The 19,851-nt window shown below is 48.5% G+C and overlaps 1 protein-coding gene across 1 annotated transcript in view; it reads left to right on the forward strand.

Annotated features, from left to right (window-relative positions):
• The first annotated feature begins 2,574 nt into the window (after window positions 1–2,574).
• SLC47A2 (solute carrier family 47 member 2) overlaps window positions 2,575–19,851 on the forward strand; it is a 38,061-nt gene continuing 20,784 nt past the window's right edge. Inside the window, exons 1-13 of the mRNA XM_049874626.1 lie at window positions 2,575–2,697; window positions 3,690–3,791; window positions 4,135–4,203; window positions 5,613–5,761; window positions 6,996–7,038; window positions 10,081–10,125; window positions 10,492–10,589; window positions 11,170–11,267; window positions 12,201–12,314; window positions 13,192–13,259; window positions 14,255–14,363; window positions 15,259–15,334; window positions 16,031–16,100. Of these exons, the coding sequence (XP_049730583.1) occupies window positions 2,575–2,697; window positions 3,690–3,791; window positions 4,135–4,203; window positions 5,613–5,761; window positions 6,996–7,038; window positions 10,081–10,125; window positions 10,492–10,589; window positions 11,170–11,267; window positions 12,201–12,314; window positions 13,192–13,259; window positions 14,255–14,363; window positions 15,259–15,334; window positions 16,031–16,100 (1,164 nt within the window). The remainder of the gene's footprint in view (window positions 2,698–3,689; window positions 3,792–4,134; window positions 4,204–5,612; window positions 5,762–6,995; window positions 7,039–10,080; window positions 10,126–10,491; window positions 10,590–11,169; window positions 11,268–12,200; window positions 12,315–13,191; window positions 13,260–14,254; window positions 14,364–15,258; window positions 15,335–16,030; window positions 16,101–19,851) is intronic.

The raw sequence follows: 19,851 nt of genomic DNA on the forward strand, positions 1-19,851 counted from the left end.
TATTCAAACGTCTTTTTAACATACATTGTGAAGCCCATGCTGTAGAAATGATTGCCACCCTGGGATTGTACACTCAGATTCTAGGTGCCTTAGAAAGTATTGCTAAAGACCAGACACAAAAAGGAGATACCAAAAAAGAATCTGAAAACATAGTCAACAAAGTGCAAACACTAGACTATACATTTATGTTGGTTGTGTGGAATATAATGGATCCCATCGTCTTCATCAGACAAGACAAGCTTTCCAAGATTCAGAAGTAAATTTAAAAACATGCCCAGATCTCTATCAGTCATTACAGCATATTTACCTAATTTAAGAGAAGATTTTGAAAACACAAGAAAACAAATACTGCTGAATACTGATTATCAAGCAGTTCACCATCGCAGAAGCATTAGAAAGAAACAAGTAAATGACAGAAGCGCTCCAGAAGTATCACTGAGGGCCAGAGATCAAATTTCCATAATCACATACTACACCATCACTGACACACTTGAATCTTGCATGAAAACAAGGGCAAAAGTGTATGAAGTTCTCTCAGATAGATTTTCCTTAGTAAACTGTGGGGATATACCTGAAGAAGAACACATGAAGTCATCCAGTAAATTAGTGCTCACTTATCCCAATGACTTAAATACAAAGCTCTACAGAGAAGTGCGACAATTTCATTCTTACATGAGAACTAAGTTTACAGACTCAGGAAAGACAAATTTTACTCCTGTAGGCATGCATGATCCATAATAGAAGATAAAATACAATGGGTATTTCCCAATGTTGAAATTGCTTTACGCATATTCCTAACTTTAATGATCACAAACTGCACAACAGAAAGCTCATTTTTGTCCCTTAAGAGGCTCAATAACCCTCAGTGTACAACAATGATTCAAGAAAGACTCAGTTCATTATCTTTATTACGTATGGAAGTAGATTTTGTTTGGCACCTTAATTGTGATGAAATCATTGAAGAATTTGTAAGAGCAAAGAGTAGAAAGAAGTGCTATTAATTATAAGATGTTGAAGGTGAATTAATATATTTTTAATTATATTAAAAATAAAATATTAGTAATTTGTTGTAATATTTGTTTTCTGATCATTAAATTGTCTTCTGTGACATCCTTCCATTTGTTCATTCTAATTATAGCATTTATTACCAAGTAAGCATCAGAATTGAAGTATGATCCATTTAAAGCAGACTTGCTGAAAGTCAATTTTTTATTGTAGGGAGATCAACAGAATTTTACATTGATTGTTGAAATGATTAAGTTCACTGACTCATTCTCTTTATTGTAGAATATGTGCAATATTCTTTTTGTAGAAAATGTGGTATACAGTAAAACTTTTAGTACCCTGCATCCCATAAAAATTCTATAACCCAGCTCATAGTCGAATTTAAATAGAAATTACATCATGAATAGCTAAGACATGCACGCACGCACACACACACACACACGTATATGTATAATTCACATGTCCCTTCTGAATTTGTGAGTAAGCAGAGGAGGGGACATGTCTTAAGACCCTCACATGTCTTAATCCAGCCCTGCTAGGCGCACAAGAGAACTGGAGCTGGTCCTGCCTGCTGCTCCTTACAGCCCTTCTTACTCACCCCTCCTTCCCTGGGCTGAGCACACACCCTGAGGCCTGATCCAGACTGGGCCAAAGAGGGGCAGCAGTTAAAATCTCCCACATTTGCTGTCAGTGGGTCACAAGCAAGGGAGAGACGGCAACCTGAGCAAGAGGGGAGCCTACTGGGACACGAAAGGACAGCTTCAGTGGGCAAAGTTGAGGAGAGGAGGGGCTGCTTTCCTGAGCCGAGTCCTGCCTAGTCCTCAGTTATCTACCAGAAGGGGCGGGGGGATGTGTGAGGGCAATGGGAGTCATCCCAGATAGCCCAGCTCCTGTCCCCAACCCCAGGCCCACTCAGCAGGAAACTGCCAGAGGACATGCTATCACCAGCAAGCCTACTCCTACCTCGCTCCCTCACAGGGCAGGAGCAGGGGCAGGAGCATGGAACCCCAGTTCTGCCTGCTCCGTGACACCAGCAAGCCACCTGCCTCTCTGAGGCTTCAGTCCTTCATCTGTAAATGGGAGTCATTATGGCGCTAGGAGGCTGGGGCACAGTCCTGTGGGGATCGGTCTCAGCCTGTCCCAGCTCTTCCTCCCCTCGTGCCCCAGCACACATCCTCATGGCTATGGGAAACAAGCGCAAGCCCCTATTTCTCAGGGCTTCCTGCTGACCCCTCTGGGTGAGCAGACAGAGTCACAAGCAGGCACTGGACTGGGTGACTCTGTCCTGTGCCCCCTAGGGCAGGCTCACTCCATGGCTGGGGCCAGCAGGCCAGGCAGTCGTGCTGAAAATTGCCCCCAGGAGGGAGGGCACATCGCACAGGTTGCCATGGCTGAGGCTGCAGGCTGGGGCTGCTCCTCCTCCTCACCACCTACCCCCCTCCTCCAACTCCTTACTCATTAGCCAGGCTGTAAGGTGACATGGGGTGGCAGTCAGGGATGGCTTGGCTGGCTGTACAAAGCTGACTGGGAGAACACTCTGGCCCACAGGGTAGCCAGGCCTGGCTTGGGATGGACAGCCTCCAGGAAACAGGGCCCCCGGCCCATGGGTGCTGCCGCCCTGCCCTCCGCAGGCTGTTCCCTGTGGGCTTTGGGGCTGAGGCACGAAAGCTCTTTGTCCTTTCTGGACCTCTGGTGAGTAGGTGGGGTTGGGGAGCAAGCAGGGTAGGGGACAGGAGGGCGGCTGCTGCCTAGGCAGGACAAGGGGGTGTGCCAGGGGCTGCTCGTGCCTTTCCCCAGAAACTACCGATGCTGGCACCCCACCTGCACCAAGGCCCTGCCCTGAGCTGGTGACAGCGGGATGGCCCCTCAAGGCCCAGGACAGTGCCTGGGTAGTAGGGGGCCAGGTGTGCTCAGCACAGGCAGCCCCACTCAGAAGGGTCCGGAAACCCTTCGAAAGGCTCAGATGAAAAATCCCGAGAGGGCAAATGGGGCTCACTGATACCCGGGGCCTGTGGAACTCTCAGACAGGGGAGAAGGAGCCTCCTTCCCATCCTAGAAAGAAAGTTAGAAAGAAAATAACCCATCCTCTTATTTAACCTCCTGGAAATAACCATGGTTTTTTGGTGTATTTTATTTCACTGTTTATTAATATGATCTGATCAAGTTCTCCCACTTTATTATAATCATAACAGCAAGAGCAGTATGGGATATTTGTAGAAGCTTGCTGTGTGCCAGGCACTGTGCCAAGTGCTCTCCAGATGTTACCACAGTTTTAAGGGAGGAAACGCAAGCCCAGGGGTAAGGGGAAGACCTAAGATCACACCACTGCTGCTGGTGGCAGGAGGGCAGCAGGACCGAGGTTTCCCCACTTCCAGCCCTGGCTCCTGGCAAGCCTGGACCACACTGTTGTCTTCCTGGATCTGGCTCTGTACAGAGATGTTTGCCCAGGGGGTGGTAGTGTTCCACAGGAGAGACCCCTCAGCACAGGCAGGGGTGATTCTTGCCCACTAGCCTTGACGGGTTTGCTGGGCTGTGAGGACTGAGGATGCCTGGGGTCTTTGCTGGGCAGAGAAGCAGGACCGAGCAGGGTGAAGGGTTGGGGTCTCCCTCAGGTGGCAAGAATGACACAGGCCGGAGCCTACATGTGGGGCCAGTGGCACATCTGACCCCGGGACTGCCCCCAGTTCCTGTTCCAGATGCTGACCTTCCTGATCTACGTGGTGAGCACGGTGTTCTGTGGGCACTTGGGCAAGGTGGAACTGGCATCCGTGACGCTCGCGGTGGCCGTGAGTACCCACCAGCTCCCAGGAAGCCCTGCTGTGGGTGGTGGGGCGGGTCAGGCAGTGTGACTCAGACCATCTGGTCTGACCACTGCACTCCACAATGGGCCCAAGGGCCAGAGGTGGGAAGAGTTTTGTCCAAGATCACACGGTAGAGCATGTTAAGATGCAGCCAGGACCAAAAGGAAGGCCCTTGTTCAGTTGCATTCAGAGCTGTCTCAGGCCCCATTTCCCCTTCTGGGACAGTCTCCCCTGAGGCCCAAGTGGACTGGCCTAGTCTCAGATACAGGGTCTTCTCCTAAATGCACACCTGACAAGCCCTTGTGTTTTCTCCTGTGAGTGGCTCCAGTTTGTCAATGTCTGCGGTGTTTCCGTGGGATTTGGCTTGGCCTCGGCATGTGACACCTTGATGTCCCAGGTAAGGAGCCTCCGGGAGGCGGGCACCTGGCTGGGCAAGGCAAGAGCAAACCCCTCAAGGCTAGCAGGAACAGCGGGAGGAGGGCCCGCTGAAGGTTTCTCTGCCCACCCCTGGACCTTGAGCCTTAGTCCTACAGACTGGTGCTGGTGTCGGCTACCCCATCTCCAGGGACTGTGAGCCCTTAGGGACAGAGACCAGGTGTTAGCTTGACCCTCTGGGAGACCAGCAGACTGGTGAGAGGAGTCGCGGAGGAGAAAGGCATAGAAACAGTTCGCTGGCTTGTTCCCACAGTGGAAGTCACCAAAAAGAAAAAACAGTTGCAACCCTAACGTGTTTCACTCACTTCTTCACCCTGCCCGCTAACCCCTTGCCCCCCAAACACAGCCCATTAAGCTGCCTATTGCAGCATTGTGTCAGATACTGAGGACGCAAGATGGGACTTTCCCCCTCGTGTCCCAGAGGAGGCTTGCCCAGGCTGCAGTGGGCCGCAAAGCCTCCAGTGAAGCGCTCCAGGGACCTGACCCCTGTCTCGGCTCGTCGGTTGTTGCTGAGCTTCCCTGACCTTAGCTGTAAAGTGGAATGAATACTATCATCCTCATTAGGCACTTCTGAAGAACAGTGGAGGCAATGGATGTACAATGGAAGGCGCGGAGCTATTGCTGTTGTTCGCTGCCATCAGGTCACCCCTAACCCAAGGTGACTCCATACACAAGGAAATGAAATGCTGTCAGTCCTGGGCCATCCCCATGATCCACTGCGGATCAGACCATTGTAGTGCACACAGTTTTCAATGACCGATTTTCAGAAGTAGACTGCCAGGCTTTTATCCTAGTCCTAGTCTGAAAGCTCTGCTGAAACCTCTTCAGCATCACAGCAACACAAAAGCCTCCGCTGACAGATGGGAGGTGGCTGGGCAGGAGGTGCATTGGCCGGAATGGAGCCTGAGCCTCCTGCGTGGAAGGTGTAATTCTATGAGCGGGCGAGCCTCTGGGCTGTGATTGGAGGTGCACTTAGGGAAAGGAGCCTCAGTGGCACAGGAGAAAAAGTTGACTACTAGCCTAAAGGTTGGCGGTGGTTGGAACCCACCCAGAGGCGCCTTGGAAGGCTGGCCTTTCCACTTCCTTCTGAAAGGTTACAGCCTTGAAAACCCTATGGAGGAGTTTTAATCTGTATACGTGGGGTCGCCATGAGTCCGAATCGACTAGATGGCAACCAACAACAGCAACAACATGATGCGCGGGGCTGTCACACACCTGGGAGCCTCCCCCACCCCACCTCACGCCCCCCGCCCGACCCCGGCATGTGGTAAAACCAGGATTTTCGCTGAAGATCCCTGGCCGGGAAGGGCTAGGGGGTGATGGGGTGGGGGCGAGCAACAGCGGCCTGGCCTGACCTGCCTGGTTTTGCAGAGCTTCGGCAGCCAGAACAAGAAGCACGTGGGAGTCATCCTGCAGAGGGGTACGCTTATTTTACTCCTCTCCTGCTTCCCCTGCTGGGCGCTCTACCTCAACACCGAGCAGCTCCTGCTGCTCCTCCGGCAGGACCCGGCCGTGTCCAGGTACGCTCGCTCCTGCTGGAAGCCGGGACTCTGGGAGGTCCAGGGAAACCTGGGGCGGGAAACCCAGAGGAAGCCCGTCTCCCAGGCCCTTGCTTCTCTTGGCCACAACAGCTTCCAAGTGCAGTGTCTTCAGGGATGCTAAGGTACGCGTCTCCAGTTGTGACCAGCAGGGGGCAGACAAGCGACCAAAGGCGAGAAACATCTTGGCGTTTGCATTTGTGTCCTGCCGCCTAGTACCAAAAAAAAACCCGTTGCTGTGGGGTTAATTCGGACTCATAGCGACCCTATAGGACAGAGTAGAACTGTTCCATAAAGTTTCCAAAGAGCGGCTGGTGGATTCAAACTGCTGACGCCATCAGGACTCCTTCCGCATAGTATATGCTTCATAAATGCTTTCTTTCTTTTTTTTTTTGATGAAGCGTGCGCTACCTCATATTCCAAAAGGAGAAAGAGGACAGAGCCAATTTCTGATGATTTACGCATACATTTATTATTAAATGGGAAACCCTGGTGCCATAGTGGTTAAGAGCTACAGCTGCTAACCAAAAAGGTGGCGGTTCGAATCCACCAGGCACTCCTTGGAAACTCTATGGGGCAGTTCTACTCTGTCCTATAGGGTCGCTGTGAGTCAGGATCGACTCGACGGCAAAGCGTATCTATGTGTTAGTAAATGTAGAAACGCCCTTTCATTGGGATGCCTTGTTCATTTTGTATTAGGTACACTTTTCTTGGTTATTTCTTGATAAGATAGATATATGTATATGTATATGTATATGTATATGTATATGTATATGTATATGTATATGTATATGTATATGTATATGTATATGTATATGTATATGTATATGTATATGTATATGTATATGTATATGTATATGTATATGTATATGTATATGTATATGTATATGTATACACACACACATATACATATATATTTTTTTCCCTCTACAAACGACATGTTACGAAACGTTAAGTTGCTTACTCACGAGGCCTCAGTGCACTGGGCTCTGGCTCCTGGCACCTTCTAGCACCTGGTAGCAGCGATCCCTGACTGCTGAGGTTTCAGACGCTTTAGCCGAGTTCTGCAGAGCCTGATAAATCCTCTTCTCGCACCCTGGTATCCGGGGATGTCCCTTGGACGGCAGCCCAACCCCCCGTCAGAGGTCAGAGTGGAGAAGGCCCTGCCTTCCCTGGGCCGTAACTGATCAGCTCCGTGCTTCTCCTTCTCTTGCAGGTTAACTCAGGACTACGTGATGATTTTCATCCCAGCACTTCCAGTAAGTACCCCTGTCCCTGGGCTTTTTATTCCGCTGAACGAGGAGGAGCCTGGAATTATCCTCGTCTAAATTCTGGCTTCCTGCCTTTCCACCCTTCCCATTCAGAAGGCACATCTCAGCCCACGGTAACCCCCTACAGGGCCAGGAGAACGGCAGAAGTAGGAGAATAGGAGTTAGGATTCCAATCTATGATTCCAGTTGTTGCAAATTGGACTTAAAAAAAATAATAACATAGCATGTTCTTCTGATTAGAAAATTGTTTATTGGAGAAAATTTGGGAAGCATGGGAATGAAAATTTTCAAATCACCTATAATCCTACCAAAGTCCCTGGATGGTGCAAATACTTTGTGCTTGGCTGACAACCGAAAGGTTTTTGGTTCAAACCCACCCAGGAGCTCCATGGGAGAAAGGCCTGGCTGCTTCCGTAAAGATTACAGCCAAGAAAACCCTATGGAGCAGTTCTACGCTGTAACGCATGAGGTCGCCATGAGTTAGAATCGACTTGATGGCAATGGGTTTTTTTGTTGGTTTGTTTTTTGTTTTTAATAGTCCTACCACTCAGAGAGAACATATGGCAACTACTTCTATTCATGGGTGTGTATGTTCAAACACACACATATATACAAATAGTTTGAAATAGAGTCAGTATGTGTATATTGTATTCTGACCTACTTATTCCCACATAAAATATGTCATTAGTCTCGTGATATGATTAAATAGCCTCCTGTAATATCTATTTTAAAGGCTATGTAGTATTGCATCAGATGTTGTGGTTGGGCCGGGTGGCAACTAACAACAGTGCCATATAGTTGTGCCGTAATTCTTTAGCCAATCCCTATTTGCAGATATTTAAGTTGTTTTCAATAGCACTATTATAAACAAGATTGTGATAAACCTTGTTGAAAAATCTTTGTGGACATTCATAAAGATCTCCTTAAGATGCGTTATTGGAAGTGGGTTGTTTGGTCCACGGCTTTTGATACGTGTTGCCCAGTTGTACCAATTTTTACTCCCACTGGCAGTGTGCGAGAGCTCCACTTTCCCAAAATCAATGCAGGGGATCATACTTTTTTTTAACCAGTTGGAAATAAATTATTTTTAACATGCTTTTATTGCTTATGAAGTCGAACATTTTTGCATCTATTTATTGGTTGGTTGGTTTTCTTTTCTGAATGTCCATTTGCTCTGCTTATTTTTGATTATTTAATCTTCTAATTATTACAATTCATATTAAATAATATTTTAACCCTTTGTCATTTATGTTACAAATATTTTTCAGTTTGTCATTTGCCTTTTATTTCTTGATATTTTTGACTTAAAGAATTTTATCCTGTGTGTAATTGGATCCACAAGGCCTCTGTTTCATGAAGTCTGTCTTAGATGAGCTTAGAAAGAATTATCCCGTTGCAAGATTATATAGGGATTTGCCTATATTTTCTTTGAACTCTGCCATGGTTTCTATTTTTACATCTAAGACTTTAATACACCTAACTTAAATTTTTTCTAGCACCAATGATTGAATATTCTCTTCCTTCTCCCTTAATTTATTAAGTGCTAAATCAATAAGCACAGCATATATTCCGGTCAGTGTCTGGGCTTTCTACACTGACCCAGTGATTTGTATGACTATTCTGGAATACAATACTGCATTATTTGGTTTGTTGTCATGTAATCATACTCATTAATGTTTGGCAGTGCTGATCACAGATGGCCCAAGTTCATCTTCCCATCTCTGTAATAGCAGCAGCCCTTTTGCCTCCATGGCACCAGGGGCAAAGTTCTTAAGGCAGGAACCGGGAAGAGACTGGGTCAGGGTGAACACAGGGTGCCCCTAAAGCATGCCCAGGTGTACCCCAGCCATACCTACCCGTCTGAAAGGCCAGGGCCTGACCTCTTTGAGGCCCACCCAGCTACAGATTTCTTCCATATCTTATGGAAACCACCTGAAGGGCTGGTTTCCCTATAAGGCATACTTTGGCTCTTCAGATCAAGATGATGGTATCTTACCAAATAAAGTCATTGGAGCTGGATCGGGGGAAATGTCCTCTGAAGATATCGTTATGGTTCAGTGACATCACTAGGGTGGTGCGGGGGTGCGGACAGCACCATGTGACACAGAGTCAGAGAATCTGACACCAAAATGACTGTCTATAAAACGTTTGTGCAGTGTTTTGGCAAGTTTTCCAGGCCATCTTGGCACTTTAAGTGACCATTAGTTCACAAAGTGCAAAATACACATAAGCACCTGCCTCTGAGTGGAGACTTAACGTGCTAACCAAGGAAAATTGACCTCTTCCTCCATCCCGGAGGGTCAAGCGCTTGTCTAGTGAAATTAGTCATCCCCAAGCTCTAGGCACTTGCTCGAAGGTTGATCCCGAATATTGATTATGAATTTATATTTTCTTGTCTGCTCTCTATAAAAGCCTGCCTCCCCAAGCTGCCTACCAGCAGTCTTGGGGGCAGCCCGACTGTTCCTTTCCTCCCCCAGGAAGATAAAGGCACCTTTCTAATCTCCCACCTCAGCCTCTTGTTTGTTGACTGTGACGAGTTGATCCAAGCAAAACCTGGGGTTTCCACCCAGCAACAAGTATAGAACTGTGTTCCACAAGGTTTTCAAATAGTTGATTTTTCAGAAGCAGATCTGCAGGCCTTTCTTCTGGGTTATTTCTAATCTTCGGTCCCATATCCTGACCAGCAAGAGGCAGCATGTCCCCAGCATGGCCTGTGGATTCAGGCTTTGCTGGGCCTTTCTCTGAACAAGCCCAGCCTTCGCTCCCTCCTTGTTGTCCTCCAAAGCTGAGACAGGCGCCGGCTCACTGAGGGAAGCTCCGCTTGGCAGCCAGAAGCAGCCTTTTGCCTGTTGCCCAAGCGTGACCAGACCTCAAATTTGTTTTCTTAGAGCCCCATACTCTGCCTGCTTTCTCCCACCACAGCAGAGCAGGAGACCTGAGGGAACTCAGATATCTATGTCCCAGAAGGAAATGTCTGTTAACGCTAGTCTGAGTTGTTGTTTGTTGATTTGTTGTTTCTTTTTCATACAGGCAATTTTTCTCTACTGTCTGCTGGCAAAATATTTGCAAAATCAGGTACAGGTCGCTGGCTGGAGGGAGGCTCCCTCCCCCGACAGCACACTTCCCGGGCAGCTCAGGAATACCCCGATTCCAACTGAATGGGACAGGACAGATACCTCTGTGCTTTCCCTCTCTACCATCTATGAACCAGGGAGTCAGAGGAGAAGGCCCGGGTCACTTCTTATCTGCCATCCTGTGTCCTGACCACCAAGAAGCAGCATGCCCCCAAACTGCTACACAGCTGACATGTTTGGGCTTGTTCACACTCCCTCAGTCTTACCCACCTGAGGGGTGGGTAAGACTGAGGGAGCAAGGAAGTCCTTGCATTTAAGGAACAGAGGTTACTTGTGGCCTTAGGCTAGTGGATAATCTTTATTTCAGGGGATCATCTGGCCTGAAGTCCTCAGTGGCATTGTGGGGAACTGTGTCAACGGCTTGGCCAACTACGCCCTGGTTTCTGTGCTGAACTTGGGGGTCAGGTGAGCAGCTCCTGCCATGGGCACAGGGGCTGGTGAGCTGAAGGGTGTGGTCAGGGAGCACTGCCCACTGAGAACCCTCGTGCAGGCAGAAGACAATTACCACCACAGACTTGCTCAAGGCAAGAACTTGTGCAAGGCTGCTGTGCTGTCCTTAAGCGAGGGGGCCACGGGGAGGGGGCCTGATGGTCCTCAGGTGCCCCATGGCACTTCTGCTGTGGGCCCAGTCAGGTGGGAGGAGGATCACTCCCCATTGATGAGATGGGGCAGGGACACTCCACTATCCCCCAGATCCAGCCCACCAGGAGATGGGGACAAGTAGGGGCTGGCTGGGTGGCCCCAAGGACATGGTAGTATTTGCTGCCTGTGTGGCATTGCAGTGCCCAGAGACCCCCTGGCTACTGGGCAGGATCAACTCCAGGGATGGGGGTGCTGGCCAGGCCATGGCTGTGTCCCCTTGCTGCCCCATGCTGGCTATCAGCAGGGAAGCCACCTCCACCCCACAGAAAGAGCAGTGAGGGCTCCAGGAGAGCGCAAGGGGCCATTTGGCTATCAGCCACAGCCTGTCTTCCCTCCTTTCCAGGGGCTCTGCTTATGCCAACACCATCTCCCAGTACATGCAGACCATCTTCCTCTTCTTCTACATCGTGCTCAAGAAGCTGCACCTGGAGACATGGGCAGGTGCGTGCGAAGAGCCCCCCTCAGAAACCCTGGAGTAGAGGGTGGGCACTCACCAGGTAGAGGCCGCAGGCCCTGTCCCTGGCCTGCCTCCATTTCCCTTTAGGGCTCCTTCCTTCTCCTTTGTTCTGCCCCTTCAGCACCCACAGCTCTGCTGCAGACCAGGTTCTACTGTGTTGGCCAGTCAAACCTGGTCAGTGAGCATCCCATAGTGTTGGTCACACTAGTAACGCAGGCAGAAGCCCTAAGTGTCAGCAGCATGCTGAGTGCCTGGCATTCCTTCCCTTGTTTAAACCTCCCCATCTTACCTTGAGGAAACTGAGACAGAGAGAGGTTGAGTAATTTGTCTAGTATGTCAGAGGTCCTAAGTGGTAGGGCGTGGACTTGAGCCCACACCTGTCGGATTCAGGTCTCGGGGTCTGAGCACTGCACTTGTCTGCCTCCTGAGAGCTGACTGTCGAATGTGGGTTCCTCCAAGACCCAGAGCCTGGCTGGGGGCAGGGACTCCTGCACCCCTCTCCTATCTTACACAGCCCTGGCTACTGTGAGAGTCTCTTCGTCACCCTTAACTTCAGGTTACCCTCCAACAACCCTTTAGGGGAGGCAAGGTGGAGACTGCGGACTCAAGGTTTTCAGATAAAAGGGTAGGGTATTGCCTGAAGTCCATGATGTCAAGGGGCAGGATGGGGACCTACACCCATGACCCCTCCTGGTCCTGAGCCACCCCTTTATCTGGCTCTGCTGTGGCCAGATGGCTGCTATCCTGTGCCTGCATCCTTCTCCTCTGGCCCCAATGCCCGCTCCCAGGTCAGCTGACTCCCATCCCCCCTCCCACCCCCGTGTGGGGTGACACATGCCTTGGGCCTGCGCTCCCAGTGGCGGCAGGCACCCAGTCTGTGGGTGGCTGCTGCTCAGCTCTCAGGTTTCTGCTCCTAGGCTGGTCCAGCCAGTGCCTGCAGGACTGGGGCTCCTTCTTCTCTCTGGCCATCCCCAGCATGCTCATGATGTGCATCGAGTGGTGGGCCTACGAGATCGGGAGCTTCCTCATGGGTACGTGCAAGAGGGCAGGGTGGGGCACCACGTGTGGGCAGCTTGCCCAACCCAGAAGCCTCTGGCCTAGACAGGGAGTTCACAGGTCTCACTCTGAGTCCATGGGTGGGTCCCAGCACAGCCCAGCTGGTGCAGCTGAGTCTGTTGCTCACCTATCTCTCCCCCGAAGGCAGACCTGTGCCTTTTACCTTCCATCTCTGTGTCCCCAGAATTGCCCAGCACCAGGCTTGGCACTGTGTGGGTCTCTGTGAGAGCAGGCTGAGTCAGTCAAATGAAGAAGTTAGGGAGGGAATGACTTGGGTGGGAGGGTTAGTCATTCAAGGGCTTGGCAAGTGCAGGGCTCTCACCTGGCACTTCCCATGTGTTTCTCATGGCACTCGGCACAGAGTTGAAACATCCTGAAATGCAGAAAGCGTGGCCTGGAACAGCCCCAAGAAACCTAGGCCAATCCCTGGCACTATTTACAGATGAGAAAAATGTGGAGTCCCACAAATAAGAGAAATTGTCCACAGTCACCCAGAAAAGGACGGTAGGGCTAGGGCCCGAACTTGGGTCTCCTGACCTTGGTCCATCCCCCATTAAAGACAGACCCTCCCTCATCCCCTCTGTTCCTGAGAGGTGCAACCTGCAGGACATTCTGCAAAACAACTGGGCCAGGGTTTCCCAGCAAGCAGAAGGCCAAGTAGGAAAATTCTGGCTGCAAATCTGCTCTTCAGGATCATTGGTCCCTTTGTCCGCAGAGCAGAGAGTCATAGTGTCTCCCAGTCTCTGGACTCCTCCCCACTGGCTAGGCCAGTAGGTGGCATTTGACTGACCTGAGCGCTGGATCCCTTCCCACTCCCCACTCTGCACTGTGCTCTCCTCCACCCCCCAACAGGTCTGCTCAGCGTGCTGGACCTTTCTGCCCAGGCGGTCATCTACGAGGTGGCCACGGTGACATACATGGTGAGTGGCTTTTCTGCAGGTGCCTTCCCACACTTTCCGCCTAGGGCCCAACACCCACTGATCCTTGGGGGTGCCCGGGGGGTCATCTGTCACCACACAGGGCACCATGTCTCCTGAGGGACCCCTCTGCAGCCTCTCCTGGGAATGTGAGGTGCCTCAGGGTGAGGGACCCCTCCCATGTCCTGTAGCATCAGGTCCCAGACCTGCTTGGCCAAGGCTGAGCTTGCACACAGGTGGCACACACAAGTGTAATATTCAGTTCAGATGACTGTAGAATTTTTAAAATTTGTTAACATCATTCACAAATTGGGAGATTTCACATTATAATCTGGGTGTTTGGCTTTTCTTAAAAGTACAGGACATTCCATTTAGGGAAAGGCCTGCATTCTGCACACCCAGTCAGCTGGAGCTGAGAGACAGCAATCTCCCTCAGTCCCATGCCACTCTCCTCCCCACAGACGCTCAGCATCTGAGGGCTCCTGAGGGCACCGAGCCTGGGATCCCCATTTAAGCAAAAAAATTCACAGAAATTTATGTTTACAAAGCTAGTTTATCAGGTGATTCTGATTTTTACAAATTGTTTCCACTAAATTTTTTTTTTTTCTTCTTCTTACGCGGAGCTTTCCTGGTCTACGTAAGACCACATTCACCGCTTTAAAATTCATTTCCTTGTGCCTTTCTGGCAACACATTGATTTCAGTTGCAAGGCCAGCACTCCTGTGAAGTCTCTGATGGAGTGGGTGGGGTGGCATTGGTGAGGGAATGATTCTGTGGCTCACTTAGGGGACCCCCACACCACCTCCCCACCTCAGACCTCACTGCCTGCCATCTGCAACGATGAATGCCCTCTCCTCTTATCCAGCCTGCTTTGCTCTCTCCCTACTGGCCAGGGTGGTGGGCTGCTCTCCCCCAGCCTTTTCCTGGCTCAGGATCCCACTTCATCTCAGGGGCTGGAGAGTGGCTCCACTGACAGCACCTTCATATCTCTGATCTAGATTCCCATGGGGCTCAGCATCGCAGTCTGTGTCCGAGTGGGGACAGCTCTGGGAGCTTTAGACACTGTGCAAGCAAAGCGGTCGGCCATCTCAGGTGTGCTCTGCACAGGTGGGTGGTAGCCCTCTCCTCCTGAGACACTGGCATGAGTGAGTCAAGGACCTGATCAGATGAGGGCCTGGCATGTTGGGATCCAGAAGAGCCAAATGGTTTACCTTCCAAACCTGCTGTGTCTGCCGTCCAACCCAGAGCAGGCCCTGCTGATGGGAAGTTGATAGCTGCCACTTTCCCAGGGTTCTTGGCCCCAGAAGGCAGCTCCAAACATGTCTCTCTTACTTGTCTTGTCCCCTCCCCACTCCTTCCCTGCTGCTGGGACTCTCAAACTCACCTGGGGACAGCCTTTCAGTTTAACTTCCACAACTTACGGTACACAAAACCAGGAAGGCCCTTCCTCCCCAGGGTTCAACCTCCAACAGTCCAGCGTCTTTCTGTAAGTCCACCTTCCCAGCATGCCTATGAGCTTGGAATCTGCCCATCCCACCCAACAGAATGAATGTCTGTGTTTCCCAACCCATTCGTTCTGCTCCTGAGACTAACAGATTCAGACAAGTTCATCTGTGTAGAGCAGTGGTTCTCAAGTGTCAGCCTGCATGGAATCTCCTGGAGGGCTTGTGAACACAGGTTGCTGGGCCAGCAGAGGTCTGATGTAATAGGTTGGACACTTATCTGAAAATTTGCATTTCTAACAAGTTACCAGGTGATGCTGATGATACTGGTATAGAGACTGCCCTTTGAGAACCACTGGAGTAAAACACATTTTACATGGTGACTTCCTAGGTGACTGCAAAACAGTATGTGTTTTCATCTGTATGAATGACTAATACATTAGGCCCTGCAACCAAAGCTCCTCAGGGTACAGGGTTGGGAACTTTGCACTGATTTATCTGATCTAAGCTGGGGTCCTCAGTTTGGGTGCTGTCACCGCTGTTCCCTTTGTCTCTTCCAGTTGCCAGTTCCCTGGTTGTGGGCACCCTGTTGAGCATCCTGAAAAATAAACTGGGGCATATTTTTACCAATGACGAGTAGGTAATCAGTTTTCTTCATTGTCTCCTGGAAAATCTTGGTGTGGTTCTCAGCTGGTGCTCAGAGACTTGTTCCATGCCTGGCTGGGTGCTGGGTCTACAGGAAACGGGAAGAGCACAATCTTTGCTCTCACTGGGAGGAGACCAACATCTTGTGGGCCCTGGGTGGTCCACCTACCCTGTGCTTGTCCACCCAAGTCCTGTCCTCTACTGTTTGCTTGCCCATAGACGAGATGCTAATCTAAGGGCAGTAGCAAATTGTGCAGGGGGTGGGGGGTGTAGGCGGGGCTTCTGGGGTTTAATATGTGGCTCAGACATATAGAAAACTCAGGCCTGTAAGTGTCAGTTATGTTTGCACGAGGGAATGACCTCTATTGCAAAAATATGGGGGGTGGGTGGGGCGGGGGAATAAAAACCAGTTACCTTCAAGTTGATTCCAACTCATGGCGACCCCACGTGTGTCAGAGTGGACCTGTGCTCCATAGGGTTTTCACTGGCTGATTTTTCAGAAGTAGATTATCAGGCCTTTTTTCTGAGGCATCTCTGGGTGAACCTGAACTTCCAGCCTTTTGGTTAGCACCTAGCATTTGTACCACACAGGACTCCTGGGGGAGAATAGAAGGGACACAAATGTGTATCTAAAGATAGTCTTTTCTGAGTGCTCCAAGTGAGTGTTCTTTCCCACTTCTTCTGCAGAGAAGTCATTGCCCTTGTGAACCAGGTCTTGCCAATTTACATCATCTTTCAGCTCTTTGAAGCCATCTGTGTGAGTACCGTTCTGATCCAAACCTGGCCCCAAAGTGCGTGAGTCTGTGTGCACCTGCTGAACCCTCCCTGAGACCTCAGAGAGTTTTTGTGAGGATTAATGAGTTAAAACGTGTAAAGGGCTAACTACAGGGTAGACAAAATTATTTGCTGTTATTGGTTCTATTCAAAGCAATGGCTCCCTTCATCTTCTGAAATTCCAACAAGCCAAAAAAAAAAAAAATGAATCAAGATTAGCAAAAAACTGCAAAATTGTACGTGTAAGCTCACAAACTTTTTTCTTCTTAATCACTCAAAAGCTGAAACCATGGGCGCTGACCCCTGCCCCATACTGGTCAGGAGCTCAATAGCAACCAGAAAAGAGGGACGTTTCTGAGAATGAATGAGTGAATGCCAAGGGATCTAAATTTTCTGCTCATTTGATCACTAAAATACAAGTACTGTGACTCATGGCACCCCCATGTGTGTCAGAGTAGAACTGTGCTCCGTAGGGTTTTCGATGGCTGATTTTTGGAAGTAGATCTCCAGGCCTGTTTTCCAAGGTGCCTCTGGGTGGACTCAAACCACGAACCTTTCAATTAGCAGTTAAGTGAGTTAACCGTTTGCACCACTGAAGGACTCCCAATAAAGTTGGTGTCGTTAGGTGCCTTTGTGTAGGTTCTGACTCATAGCAAACCTATGTAAAACAGAAAAAAACACTGCCCGGTCCTGTACCGTTCTCACAATCATTGCTACATTTGAGCCCATTGTTGTAGCCACTGTATCAATCCATCTCATTTAGGGTCTTCCTTTTTTTTTTTTTTTGCTGACCCTCTACTTTACCAAGCACTATGTCCGGACTGGTCCCTCCCGATAACATATTCAAAATACGTGAGACAAAGTCTCTCCATCCTGGCTTCTAAGGAGCATTCTGGCTGTACATTTTCCAAGACAGTTTTGTTCTTTCCTCTGGCAGTCCATGATATATTTAATATTCTTCAACACCATAATTCAAAAGCATCAATTCTTCTTCAGTCTTCTTTATTAACTGTCCAGTTCTCACATGCATATGAGGTGATTGAAAATATCATTGCTTGAGTCAGGCCCACCTCAAAGTAACATCTTTACACTTTAACGCTTTAAAAAGATTTTTTACAGCAGATTTGCCCAATGCAATATGTCATTTGATTTAATGCAAATTTAATTTATGCAAATTTTTTAAAAGTATGACATAAAAACACACAACACTAATGTCTAACTTTACAAGCAGAATTTGAAATCATAGGACTCCTACTTTAGTTACGTGAATTTTACAGAATACATCAAGAAAACCCAACCCAGTGCCATCGAGTCAGTTACGACTCATAGCGGCCCTATATGACAGAGTAGAACTGCCCCATGGAGTTTCCAAGGAGTGCCTGGCGAATTCGAGACCCTTTGGATAGCAGCTGTAGCACTTAACCACTAGGCCACGAGGGTTTCTGAATATATCAAGGGATGCCTTAAATCCAACAGCTCCATATGGGATTTGTGCCCTTAATTAGCAACTCAAAACTACTACACTCCAGCTCTTTGCAGGGGTGTGGGGGGCAGGATGTACAATAATTGTTATCAACTCATATAAAAATATCCCATTGAGATAAATTTTATTTATGAAGGATTTTTCCAAAGCACTCTAGGAACGCCATCCAGCTCTCTAAATATTCTATGATTTACCTTTGAATCAAGCTGGACATCCAGAAAGCAATGTGGGGCCACATGTTCTTAGCCTCAGCAGACCAGCTTTCTCTGGGCTGTGTTGGTATCATATTCATAACTTTTGTCAAGGAATATTAGAAGAAATTACTTTATAGAGCCCATTATTGCATTTGTCATAGGATATTGTTAAGGACACTATTTGTGTTTTGTTTTGTTTTTTTTTCTAGCTCTTCTAAGGTGAAGGTACAGTTGAGAAATTGCTTTTGTAAGTAAAGACTGAGAATAGCTTTGCATTTCTCAAAAAATTACATAGGCCTTCTCCTCCAGTAGGAGCAGTGGTGGTTCAGTGGTAGACTTCTCCCCTTCTATGCGGGAGGCCCAGGTTCAATTCCTGGCCAATGCACCTCGTGTGCAGCCATCACCTCTCTGTCAGTGGAGGTTTGTGTTTTGCTCTGATGCTGAACAGGTTTCTACAGAGCTTCCAGACTAAGATGGCCTAGAAAGAAAGACCTGGAGATCTACTTCCGAGAATCACCCAATGAAAACCGAGTCCAAACCAATGTGGGGATGGTGCAAGACTCAGTAGTGTTTTGTTCCATTGTGCATGGGTACCATGAGTTGGGGCCCGACTCAATGGCAGCGAACCACACCCGTTCCTCCAATGGGCAGCACTTCTCTGCTCACATGGGTTGCCAGGAAACTCAGAGGGAAGTTAACAGCAATTGTATGGAGACTTATGGCTTGCATATCTATATTCTGTCATTTTTCCTCACAGTTATTCTATTTGATTCTTAATTTGTTTTCTGTGAACCTTATTTTTATTTCATATTTTTACAGCTTTATTCAGGTATAATTTACATGTCATAAAATTACCTCATTTTAAGTGTACAATACAATTATTTTTAATAAATTCAGTCTTGTGCAACTATTGTCACAATCCAGTTTAAGAATATTTCTATCACCCCTCAAAATTCCCTGGAGCCTGTTTTGTAGTCAATCCCTGCTGCCACGCCCAGCCTCAGGCTGCCACCCCCAGCCTCAGGCAACCACAGATTTGCTTTCTGACTGTATGAATTTGCCTTTTCCTACCATTTTATATAAATGGAATCATACAACATGTAGTTTTTTGTGTCTAGCTTCTTTCACTTAGTATTATATTTATATATGTACACATATATATATAAATTTTATTGTGCTTTCGGTAAAAGTTTATAGCTCAAGTTAATTTCTCATTCAAAAATTTATACGCATATTATTTTGTGACATTGGTTGCAACCCCCACAATGGGACAGCACGCTCCCCCTTTCCATCCAGGTTCCCTCTGTCCATTTGTCTAGTTCCTGTCCCTTCTCATCTTACTTTTGGGCAGGAGTTGCCCATTAGGTCTCATATATTTGATTAAACTAAGCAGCATGTTCTTCATGTCTGTTAGTGTTTGTTTTACAGGCCTGTCTAATCTTTCTCTGAAAAGCAGGATTCGGGAGGGGTTTCAGTTCTGAGTTAGCACAGCGCCTGAGGGCCAGAGTCTCAGTCTCTGGTCAGACCAGAAAGCCTGGTCTTTTTTCCTGAATTTGCCTTCTGTTCTACATTTTTCCCCTGTTGTCTCTGGGATTCTCTGTTGTGACCTTGTCAGAGTGGTCGGTGGTGGCAGTCGAGCACCGGCTAGTTCTTCGGGGCTCAGGCTGGTGGAGTCTCTGGTTCACGTGGTCCTTTAGACCTTTGGGCTAATATTTTCTTTGTGTCTTTGGTTTTCTTCATTCTCCTTTGCTCCGTATGGAATGGGACCAAAGGACATATCTTAGATGGCTGCTCACAAGCTTTTAAGACCCTAGCTGCTACTCACCAAACTGGGATGTGGAACATTTTCTTTATGAAATGTGTTATGCCAACTGACACAGATGTCCCCCAAGACTATGGTCCCCAGTCCCCAGCCCCCAGCCCCAGCTACTCGGTCCCTCAAAGTGTTTGGATGTGTTTAGGAAACTTCTGTGGTTTTGCTTTGGTGCAGTTGTGCTGACTTCTCCTATATTTTGTGTTGTCTTTCTCTTCACCAAAGTTGACACTTGTCTACTATC

This window comes from Elephas maximus, chromosome 2 (assembly GCF_024166365.1).
Source record: "Elephas maximus indicus isolate mEleMax1 chromosome 2, mEleMax1 primary haplotype, whole genome shotgun sequence".
Lineage (NCBI taxonomy): Eukaryota > Metazoa > Chordata > Mammalia > Proboscidea > Elephantidae > Elephas > Elephas maximus.